General features: G+C 37.2%; 2 protein-coding genes across 2 annotated transcripts in view; one reads left to right on the top strand and one right to left on the bottom strand.

The window, feature by feature from the left end:
• The window catches only part of LOC111039408 (low-density lipoprotein receptor-related protein 2), a 65,227-nt gene extending 63,580 nt beyond the window's left edge, over positions 1-1,647 (top strand). The window contains exons 43-47 of the mRNA XM_022322927.1: positions 26-178; positions 250-405; positions 501-750; positions 814-925; positions 994-1,647. Of these exons, the coding sequence (XP_022178619.1) occupies positions 26-178; positions 250-405; positions 501-750; positions 814-925; positions 994-1,296 (974 nt within the window). The 3' untranslated portion in view covers positions 1,297-1,647. The remainder of the gene's footprint in view (positions 1-25; positions 179-249; positions 406-500; positions 751-813; positions 926-993) is intronic.
• On the bottom strand, positions 1,481-11,390 carry LOC111039409 (clavesin-1-like). The gene is made up of 8 exons (XM_022322928.1): positions 11,279-11,390; positions 4,244-4,513; positions 3,721-3,880; positions 3,291-3,451; positions 3,092-3,186; positions 2,878-2,994; positions 2,369-2,462; positions 1,481-2,134 (listed from the first exon to the last, which is right to left on the bottom strand). The coding sequence occupies exons 2-8, from the start codon at positions 4,416-4,418 to the stop codon at positions 1,980-1,982; spliced, it is 957 nt and encodes a 318-aa protein (XP_022178620.1). The 5' UTR covers positions 4,419-4,513; positions 11,279-11,390; the 3' UTR covers positions 1,481-1,979.
• Between the last annotated feature and the right edge of the window lie 990 nt (positions 11,391-12,380).

Below are 12,380 nucleotides of genomic sequence, written 5' to 3'. Positions count from 1 at the left end.
ATTATATTTATCGTTTTGTGTACAGAACATCTGCATCACCCTATATCGCTGGATCTGTTCGAAAATCAACTCTACTGGTTATCTAGGGAAACCGGTGAATTAATTAAGCAAGATAAGTTCGGTCGTGGTGTTCCAGTCACCATTGCTAAGGACTTGGTGAATCCGACTGGTGTCAAAGGTTAGTTACTCTCAAAAATCATGATTTTTTCTTTAAACAAATTACTCTATAAAATTATTAATTTGCTATAGTTTACCATCGGCAAAGATATAATTATACAATGCCGAATATGTGTCAATCGGCCGGATGTTCTCATCTTTGTTTATTAGTACCCGCGGGTGTATATTGCGCATGCCCAGACCATACTCATGTACAGCAAGGTGTCAGCGAAAAAATTTGCGACGCCGGTAATTATAATTTTATATGTTATAAACTTATATATTTACACGAATGTGAAATACACGGTAGATTGAAAAATAAACTTATGCTTTATCAATTACAGCCGAAGAACCGCCGAAACCAGCACCGCGAATTTGTCGCTGTCAAAACGGTGGTGTTTGCACAGAAGATTCACCGGATGGCGAACTCAATTGCTTGTGTCAACCTGACTTTAGCGGTCGCGTATGTGACATCACTTCTAAACGGATCAGGCGACAGGGTATTTTCAGTTCCATGCTTATCATTCCATTGACTGGGCTATTGTTACTATTAGTCGCTGGTGCGATTTTTATTTTCATTCGCAAGAGACCATTGTATGTATTATTTTTATGAATAATTTCCATAAACAATTATTTATGTTAATTTGTTCGTTACAGTGGTAAAGGAGCAGTACTTGGTAGCTTGACCAACTCTCAGAGCGTGTCATTCAGACAAGGGACGAATGTCGAGTTCGGTCCCAACGCATTCAACAACGGTCCAGGAGGAGGGGTAAATAATAAAACAGAGATGAGGTAAAATTGTCTTTCGATTTTAACGTTGCTGTTATGTGTTAACAGGAGCCATTGGACGTGGAGTACAATATGACAGACATAAGTGGCAAAAACCGTGACTTCAGCAACCCGATGTACGATGCTCTCGGCAACATGGAATCTGACGCCGGTAGTGGTATATACGAGGTGCCTCTGGATGTTACCAAGACCAAGGGTCTAGTACAAGAGCCTGCTTCAGCCATACTAGCACCGTCCAGTATTATACAGAAAGCGTCGCCACAAATACAGAGGAGACATAGAGAATTAGAACCGGCCACAACAGACACGGGAAAAGATACCCAGATGTTAGTTGAAGAGACCGACGACTAAAAATACAATATTATTTTACGAACGCAATATAATTTCTTCCCCCCTCCCACCCCCCTGATGGAAGAACCTATCTGGTGCGTGTTTTAATTTATTCAACTTTGAATCCCCTAAAATGATACGAGAGTTAAAAGTATTGTTTTGATAAGTTTATATTATTATTATTATTATTATTATTATTATTATATTTTTTTTTTTGTATAATATTTTCATGTTTGCCAGTGTTTAACATCGTCTTTGTTTTACTTCTAGTTTTTGTTTTACTAGTAGCGACTGACCAATACCATGGTGTAAGTGTATAATAATAATAAAAAAAAACATAAGCATTATTTTTGTTTACACCATGACCAAAACGCGTTAATCGTTTGAACTTGTGATATCGATTATATATCATACTTTAAAACATAATATTTTTGTTAAGTGTATTATAATATTTAAATTACTATATATTTTTGTTTATGTACATTTTTTTTTATTACTACTAGTGACAACATGTGTAATTTAACAGCAAAATTAAGACAATAAAATTTTATGAAATTTGTTGATACCTATAATGGTTCTTTATTAAGAGAAAAAAATAATACTAAACATTATAAAACAAATAAAATCTTCACGAAGGGTGGTAATGGATATACAATAATAATATTATGGTAACAATACAAAATTAAAATTAATAAAAATACGCATCAATCGACCTCCAATTTTCTGAATGATCCGGTTAGTTCTTTTTGCATATCGTCGAATTCGCTAATTATTTTTCCTTTTCCGTTGACGTTGATTTTCATGTCGTCAAGAGCCATTAACATTTCACGTTTGGCGCGGAGTTTCTTTTTCAGCTCGACTGTGATAAAAAAATTACAAAACGCATCAGTGATTGCATGAAAGTTATCGACGTACAATTATACAGTATATAGTACTATCATTATTGTACTTTTAATCGAACTGTGATCTGAATGGATTTAACAGACACATTATAAATTAAAATGCCGAGTAAAATATATTAAATCGAGATAATAAAAATCTAAAACTCTTCTATCGTCTTTATGTAGATTCGTTTGTGGAAAACGTTACACACCTATCATCGTCGCCAAAGGTATTTCACCGCCGTACTCCTTCGGTAGGTATTTGGGATCGATGAACTTCTGTATGTCTTTTTGACCGCTGAAGAACTGAAAATAACGCAACAAACGCACGATTAATAAAAGTCCCGCCAACAGGAACTTAATACTGTGGGTTGGGGGAAAGTAACATGGTGGTTACATTGAGTTTATTACAAAAGAAACATGGACAATAATATACATATTTTTTTAATTTTTCTAACTACATTTTAGTTTTCTATATACTCAATATACCTATAATAATTTATAACGAAAGGTAGTTATATTTTTCTTGGTTTCGCGTTATTTTGTAAATACATAATATATAGTTTATACATTTTTCATATTGCAAAGGATGGGGTTGAACCCCTCATCCATCCATCCACCCCGTGTTAACTGCCCTTATTAATAATTCTATCGATTGCAGATTTCAATTAATATCGAATATACGCATAGGCATATTCGTAATAAACAAAGGTAGGTGTACCTTAACTCGGCTCTTGAGCTTGGAGTTTAAAAACGAAACTGTGGCCGTGAAAAACTTGTCCGCGAAATTTGGAACGTTTATGAAGTACGTGGACTTGTGTCTCATCGGCGTCGAACTCTGCATGAACAAAAAAAAGAGATACGAGTTAGACGAGTCAGGTAAGTCTTATTCACCGCTTTTATTGGGCAATGTAAAAAATAAAAAAACTCCGTACTTGCAAACACCGTATGATGCGTTTTAAGTCGGAGAACGACCACAGCGTCATGTGTCCCATCAGCAATCCGGACTCGTCGTTGACATAACTGTACCCTGTAAGAGAAAATTATTTGTATTAATAGCTTATTATTAATTATTACAAAAGGCCGGCGGTGGCATCCTCGCGGATATATAATGCTCATATTTTATGTACCGACCTTTGATCTGATTTTCGGGGTCGTCCATAAGGCTCTCGCCGATTAGAGCATGCACACGGGCCATGTCCGCTGATGTGTACTTGTACGGGTCGAAACGTCCGGCGCACGAGAACATTACGCACCTACCGAATTCATCTCGGCCTGGCAACGGAACTAGGTATCTGTCGATAATAAAACATGATATGCGTTTAATTTATGTCAATGCATTACATCCTTATTGCATTGAAGTTGTTCCTGTATGATATCTTTAAGTTCAATTTCTTTTTTTTTGTTATAATTTTTAATTTTCAAAAACAATTAGATACACAAATAATTCATGTCTTTAGAAAAATGTATTAATTATTTTACCATGTCTTTTTTAAATTTCAAATTAAAGTTATTTATTGTGTCCTAAGTAAAGTAATATTTATAAGATCTTTGGGTCACTCACCCGCTGTCCAGTATGTCGGATATGACCGGATCGTCGACGTCCAGTTTGGAGAACCACTGTGGGTACAATTGTCTGATGACTAGGTACCGTTCCAGCATGTCTTGAGCCATGGGAACGCTGAATTTCTTAGTTCTTAAAAATCTCAACAGGAATGGTGCGTCTGGAATACGACAAAAACAAAGCAATTAATAACGGCAATCCATTAAGGTGTTTTTTCAAATACCCTTTATACATTGCTACTAATAATATCTTTATACAATAATTAATAACTTATTATGTATAAACTAATACCTCTGGTTGCGTTTGCTGAAATTCTAATTAAAACAATGTCAAGGGAAATTTATTTTTAAATTATGATTGTTGATAGTGAATCAATCGAGGTTTTCATTTTTATTTAGTTTTATGATTTTATCTATATTTTTTGACGAACACATAGCTCCCCAAAATTTGCATAAATTATTCCTTAAGCGGCCCCCAAAAATATTAATTTTCCCCTCACGCTGTGTTCAGTTGCCATTGTTACCTGTGCGGCAGTTGACGATGTCCGGGTGTTTCCTGATCCAGTTTCGCATTGCTCTCAGTGAGTGTGTCCTGATGATGTCATCCTCCCTCAATTCCTGTTTGGCCACCAGTCGCAGGCCGTCAGCCAGGGGACACTCTTCTACGGTGTTATCGTCGCTATCGTAGCCCACACCCATCGCGATATGTTTGTGGGTTTATCCTGCGTCCGAAAGACTGTACTTATCGGAAATGGCCGCGGCGCTCGTCCTGATAGGTGTCTATTATTATAGACCTAAAATGAATTAAAAATATCAGCAATTACAAAAAAAACTCATTAATTATTGAAATATTAAAATATTAGAACAAAATGAATAGAAGAAAATGTACAAAATGCATTTAGAAAAGTATTTATTGACATTACAACTAAACTATTTGAAATTGTATTGCTTGAAATAATATTCTAAACACCGATCTCAATGCAAACGGAAATAATTGTACCTATTGAAAACGCTCAATTTATTATGTTTACGGAGCGGTGTAATGTGTAATACGTAGGTATGTACCTATAATGTAGTGTAATTCGTGGCCCATTTGTATTCTAATAATTAGAATTTCAAGTTCCCACCTAAAACATATGTTCGCTAACTAGCAACTATACAACTTATATATCTACTGTTATAGAGTACTCGTATATTATTCCACCGAGGACTGAGTAAACGCGAATTACAATAAATTATGTAAACTCCGCAACGCATAATATTATACGAGAAAAATATAGCTGGTAGTAGCAGCTACCATATATTATATTACATAATATTATATGGAAATGGTTATTACTCGTTCAAGCGGGTCTACTGGTGACGATTTTTGTAGCATTCAAATAGAATATTATAACACTCTGTCACCAGACCACCCAGTATCATACCGCTCCATAACTACCGAATAGGATTTTCAAACGACGTGTGTTGCCGGTCACAATAATATTATACACCCAAATCATCGAACTTTTTTTTTTTTCGCTTCGAAAACACACTCGCACGCATCACTAATAGACGCAGGTCCATCGCAAATCGCGCACCCCAACGGACTTTTCGGTGTATTCATACTTGGCTGTTGAGCTGTAAAAGAGTTTTGCGCACAAGACTTCTCGCTACGGGCGCGCGATGACGAGACGTTGTGCCAAACCGAATTCAAAACACGACGGACGTAATCATATCATTTTAACGTACGTCCAGTACGTCGCGTTGGCTCTGGTCCGAGTCGCTATAATATAATAGACATATATGCTCGTGTATATTATAATGTGCGAGTGTGCAGCGCATACCCGTCTACACACCATTATGCACAGAATTCAACGCATGCGTATATCTGTAGACAGTCGACGCCGCGATTCGCTTCCTGGTCCGGAAGGATTAACCCATCGCGGTTGCGCAACACGCACTACCGGTTTCGACCACAGCTGCACCGGTGACCGCGTAATCGTTTTATTCGTTTACGACGACGGTAAAAACGCGATCAACGGCTGCGGTAATAATAATATTATCTCCGACAACGTCGTCGTGTGCATAATATACACATATTATATATATAGGTGACGTGTTATTTCGCGGATATAAATCGTAATATATAACGGTTATTAAGAGTCGGTCGTAACCGATCTCTTTTGAAAAAAAAGTCAACTTTCATTAACGATACATCGTAGAACAAAATATATGGGTGAATTCCGAACACGTATAATATGTATTATATTTTATACACAGCAATACGTGTGTATGTCAGCATGGAACGGTGCTAATAATATTATGTTATGTATAATACGCGAGGTGTGTGTGTGTGTGTGTGTGTGTGACAGCGTGTCTGTCGTTTGTATAAAAAAAACCAAAATTTCTATAACCATGCGCCTGACTATATCGGCGTTTTCATCAAAATATTCCGATTAGGATCGTGCAATTGAAAATCTAGAAGGTACATCCAATAACCCGGACGATTTGGAAGACATTTTGATTTGACTGTTGTATGTTTTCTGTATTTTACTCTGAACCCCATAATATAGGCGATTTTTTTTCTCTCCATTAGGTAACTCTCGTCTTCTATACCGACAATTTAAAGATCCATTTCGTATAACATAATATTTACTATACGCACCCTCGTAGACTATGGTCTACAATGGCATACTACACATAAAAAGGTACCTACTCAATTTGTTTCGTTAACGAACGTGACATTGCGCATTCGTTGCCCGTCTGACGACCTGTCACAGAATTCGAGATGTGAGACCTTCGTCGCCTTCCTGTGTTTATTGTCGCTCTACAATAAACCGCGGTCGCGATTAGCTGTGCAATCGTCCTTTTCGTCCAACAATATTATGATATCATTTAAACGTAAATTTGTAGTCCACGGGTCACAATAGTATATTTCACGGTCGTTTTCAATAATTTAGTCTTTCGGCCGACAATAATGCCATAGCCCTCGATATAATGCAATAAAGTAGGTAACAAGTATTAAACTATTATGCTGCGTTTACGTTTACCCGAAGATGGATGAAAAAACTAAACTAAGTTAAGTTAAGTTAGTTTAACACAACTTTTTTAAATCGACTGAAAAAAAAATTAAGTCATTCAAACTAGTTGATTTTTCAGTTAGTCAGAAAATTAACCAACTAGGTGCAGTTAACTAGCTAATGAGTATTCTTGACGTGTCTTATATTTTAACATTATTTACACTGTTCCGTGTTGTATCGTGGCGAGGTCGAGTCGTTCGTTTCCGGGACGGCGTGATTGACAAAAGAGGCGATCGTCGACAATCGACGGCGGAAAATCTCCAACCGTATATTGGAAAGCGCGAAACGGAAAACCTCCTCCAAGACTTCGGATGGCGGTCGTTGCGGGTTACGTGTCACACAGCGGGTACCATTATTGTAGTTGAAAAAATATAATCGTTACATCACCGTCAGCGTACTTTCACCAGACCCGAGACGACAATAATGTAACAATAATAATATTATGTAGGTACATACCGATAAAACGTTCTTGTCGGTGCGCCCAAAGCGAATGAAAAGAAAAAAACCGGAAACGCTCCATATATGTACATAACAATATAATACGACAAATAGGTACAAGTATTGAGTTTTGGAAAAACATGGGGGGCTTGGTGGGACTGGAGCCCCCAGAGCCCACTCACATTTCTTTGGGTAACTGTGTATAAATAGGTAGGTAGGTACATGGTTAACTTTGTTTTTGCTATACAAATTTAAAAATACCTACCAATAATATGTTTGACTTACACCAACACGAAAAATATTTAATAACGTTTATTATTATGTAAGAGTGGCTCTGTCCCCATACCTTAATTCGCTGTCGAAAAATGACTGGACTCCATCTCCACATCTCCCGAACTTAGAAGTCTATAATATGTATTATGCGTATTACAGGTGTGACGCGTAGCCAACTGTTTTTCTATACGAAGTAAATTTTAGATTTGTGATCTCATATGGTGTTTGGGAGGGGGAGACGTAAGAATGTAGGAGACTACATATTTTAATTCCAAACAAGTGTTTTTTATTCATATTTAGCCATTTCAAAGACTTTTACGGAGGTTAGTAAATCTTCACTCCAACTAACCGATTTGCTTTCAAAAATAGTATCCGACTACCAACAAACTTTACCAAACATATATGATATATATCGTACATATTACTTTATAATTATATCGCGTATGTATTGGATTTTCCGATGCACAAATCGGGATAGTCGACGGTAGACGAACAATCGGAAAGTACCTAATGTAATAATAATAATAAATTATTGTACGCGGAGTACAATCTTTCACCGGATCACGTCCAGAAATGTTTTTTTTTTCCACCGGCACATTCGCGTTGGGGACGAGTGCAGGAAAAGCAAATACGCATGCGTACCTACCTACCTACGTGGTTTTATTACACATTCGATTTATGGGCGGTAAAAAATACGTCGAAACGAAAGCGACGGTGAACTCTGGAAAGATTGCATAACCGCACACGTAAACCGGTTGTTCCGGGCCGTATACCGGTGGGCGGCGGCGGCGGCACCGGACGCGTCGGAACGCCGAAAACGGACACGCGCGTAATTCGTCGTCGTGTGACGCAATAATATTGTCTATGCGATAATAACGATAATAATAGTAATAGTGGAGAGTAAAAAAGCGGTCCGGTGTTGTAATAGATTGTACGATCGTCAATGACCAGCGATTGTCGCCATCGTCGTCACTACAGCCTGCTGGCAGGGTGAAATGATTGTATCGATATTCGTAAACATTTCAGCCGATTCGCCAACAGTCGGACGGGGAAGTACCAGGAAGACTAATAAGGGCGCTGCAACATGGAAACGATCGATTTCGTTGTCCCGAGAAACGTTTCAACATGTCGTAAGCCGCTTGTACCAAAGCACAAGTAAGGGAGGTTTTGTCCTACTCAGGGGAGATCTTGTCTGCCTATATGCCCCCGTGAACAAAAATGGAGGATTTTCGTCCGAGGATGTTATGTCCTAGATCCACAAATTCGTGTGTGCGGTAACGATCGATTCGGCGTTTCTGTGTCATAACAATAATATTATATCTGTTTGTCGTTTTTCGAATCGTTCAAAAACCACTACTCTAACGATAATCGATACCAATCGTATCTATATAATTTATAGCACACGGTTTGTAAGTTAATCGAATTTCTCGAGCTCATCCCGATGGATGAATATGCGTATTTAATGAGAGCCAATGACAATAATTACCGCAGCCTGTCTGCGTAATTTCCCAATCAGATTTTCGCAATTTTTTCCGTCGCATCCCAACACCCGAGATAAGCGCACGAAATCAACGGTTCTCGCCAATCAATCACATCGAATCGCGGACATCCCGCTCGGTCGTCAAACACAATATGTCACCCGAAGTTTCACAACATCTTTTTACCTCCATCACTTGTTATCTCCGATGATATTATTTTGGTATATCATATACACTGTTGTGCTTGCGGTTTGTTTAACGCCACCGTGTCGAAAACTCCGCCATTACCTGCGCGTTCAGAAATAATGACAACAGCGACAGCAACAACCACAAAAACCGAACGAAAGCCACTTTCCTTCCGATAATAATACAACTCTGAGCGTTCGATGTATATTATTTGCATATAATACCGTGTACAAGTAGGTTCGTATGTAATAAATATTATCTTATGATAGTGTATCAGTATATTAAGAAGGATATTATAATTTAACATGTATAGTGAAACCCTATTTATATCTCCGAATAGTATAGGCATTTGGTTGGAAACAAATTACAAACTTTCTACAAACTGAACCCTTTGAAAAATATTAGCGACCGAGAGTGTTCGGTACTTAGAGATCTTACTGTACCTCATACTTATTTTCGCTATGTATTATATATATTATTTAATATATTATTTAGATATATGATGCACACGGCGCACAGTTTAGTCACTTTCTATGAGACTTGTGAGTGTGGGATCTCAAGGCAGTTTCCACGTGAAAAAAGTTTAATGTAATGTACTCTATTATAAGTTATAACTCCTCCCATGCCACTGTCGACATCTAACGTTGATAAACCTAATCATTTCGTCAGTTTTCTAGAGCCGCCGGACTAGACCGTGAGATCAATCTCCCCCTTCCCCTCCCCATCCGAAATAGCATCGTTATACCTGTAGCTGTTACATAATCCCGCACAATTCGTGTTGTTAAAATAATATTATGATGATTATTTTTTCCTGACTTTAATAATTCTAATCGCTCGACCTGTTTAATTTAGGCTTGTAAATAATATGAACGCGCACACGATACTGTAGGTATTATATATTATGAAACAAAACCTCGGTGACCTACGAAATTACCAAACTCGCGTTTTGTCCACTTAAAAACTACAAAGAATACAAATATTTGAATACGAATTGCTTAGAAGAACTGATAAAACTCAGTACACCTGCTAAGCGTGTCAGGAAGTCGGGAGGGTCACATATAGGTATAATAATAAATTATTCTGTACCGATGTCCAAAACAAAAAGTTGCGCTATTGTCACAAAAATGTTTTTATAAATAATTAAGTTCGGGATTCGTAACTAATGACATCGTAATGTATATCATATGCGATACACACACTCTTATAAAAGTTCGAATAAAGGACATAATTTCACGTAATACATAATATTATTTTCATCTCTCTAGCCTCACGTTTTATATGAACCGAGACGATAATTAATATCTAACAATGCCATAAAAACAAACTCTATGACTTTATACAATTATACCTATACACACATAATGATGTAGTATATTGTGCAACCGTATAAGTCGCACCTCAAAATTCCCCTCAACGACGGTAACTTTTTCGTTTTAGCCTCTGTACTCGTTGTGATGACTTGCGCTTATAACTTATATATGTCGACCCTATGTACATAATATTATGTATGAATTGACACGTGAAAGCCTTTTCCTTAGAAATCTTCTGAAAGATTATTGTGGTTTGTGTAAAAACTAAAAATACTTTTGCACGCGGTACATCTCGAAAATTGTTATAGTGTTATCCACGAACGTAAACGACCTTCGGGGCGCGTTTTTCTTTCTCCACACACACTTTTACCTTTGTAAGTCGGCAACGTTCAATTCATAACACAGACACACGACGGCGATAGACGGCGGCCTCCACCTCGTTTTCAAACTCACACCATCCATATACATAATAATATATATATATATATATAATAATAATATAATTTTTTTTTTTACTTCGTCCTATCTTGCGCCCACGTCGAACGACCTAAATTTTATTCGCACAGTCCAATCTCAAATCCGAAGGACGGTATTAAAATAACACAGAACTCTATATACCATGTGCCTGTATACTTGACGACGGTCAGTGAACCTAAATTTATCGCGATCGCATTGATGTTATTAATACCGTCGAAATATAGTAGTTATGTTACAATTTTTCGGCGATCGCGCAAGAACGAAAATGGTAAAACGGAGAGGCGCGTAAGAGATATTTCTCGTCATAGTTGGTTTATTTTTGATTTTGTATTTACCTGCGAGCTCGTAGTGGATGCGGTGACTCCGAACTGGACGGCTGCTGGTCTGGAAGTACTAGAAGACAACGGACGGACCAGGTCGGTCGAGGATCCTCTCTCCCTTTCTCCCGGCGGCGCCCGGTCGTTCCCTCCACACGACGCAGTGTCACAATAACGATATACGTATTATATATATTATCTATATAGGTATACCTACTTACTATAGCACGTACTGTGTATTAATGTATTATATACAATGCCGTTGTTGTTACATGCGAATATCGCACAATAATATTTATTGGTACCTATACGCTGCCACCTGCAGTTGTGTGCTGTAAGACTTACATAGGTGGAGAGTTTAAGAGGGGGGCTATTCCAACACTAGCCGTTAAAATATTTTAGGTACGATTCAGAGTTTTGTAATAATATTTATAATATGCATTCATAATCACCATTGTTGTTATTAGTTTGTAAAACTATGTATCATATTATCATTTAATGGATTATTGATGTATTATTGTAATTATATTATTATGTGAGTACATATAGATACAGGTTGATTTCCTAATCACGCCCGCTCCTTTTTGTCCATTTTTCCTGCAATTATTCGTCTATTTAAATTCTGATTTTTGGAATTTTCCGGTATACTCAAAACCATAAATTTAAACACTTAGATTTTTGTACCATATCCGCAATATATTCTGTGGTGAATGGTGATACAAACTTTTGTTTTTCAAATGAAATACTCCCATTTTACAGCAAATTGTAAAGAAAATAATATTTTCAAAATATTGAAAATAAAATTTAAACTCGTTGTTTCTGGGATATTAAAATGTTTGTACTGAGATCTAAGGATACTTACTGGGACACCCCACTGGGTGAGCTTCTTATACGCCTAATCATCCCGTTTAATGTTTATCATCAGTTAATGTTCAACAGAATTGTCAGATAATTGTGTGTAGCTACCATAGTAGGTACCTACTGTATAGGGCTGCCACAATAATAGATAGGAAATGTGGGGAAAAGCACTCCGATTTATAATTTCACTGTAAATCTTATTAGACACGAGCCTCTAGGGTTCTCGGAATTCATATATAATATATATGTATGTGTATTGCGT

Source organism: Myzus persicae, unplaced genomic scaffold (assembly GCF_001856785.1).
Source record: "Myzus persicae strain clone G006 unplaced genomic scaffold, MPER_G0061.0, whole genome shotgun sequence".
NCBI lineage: Eukaryota > Metazoa > Arthropoda > Insecta > Hemiptera > Aphididae > Myzus > Myzus persicae.
The sequence above is the reverse complement of the archived record's forward strand: the minus strand, read 5'-3'. Positions and strand labels throughout refer to the sequence as shown.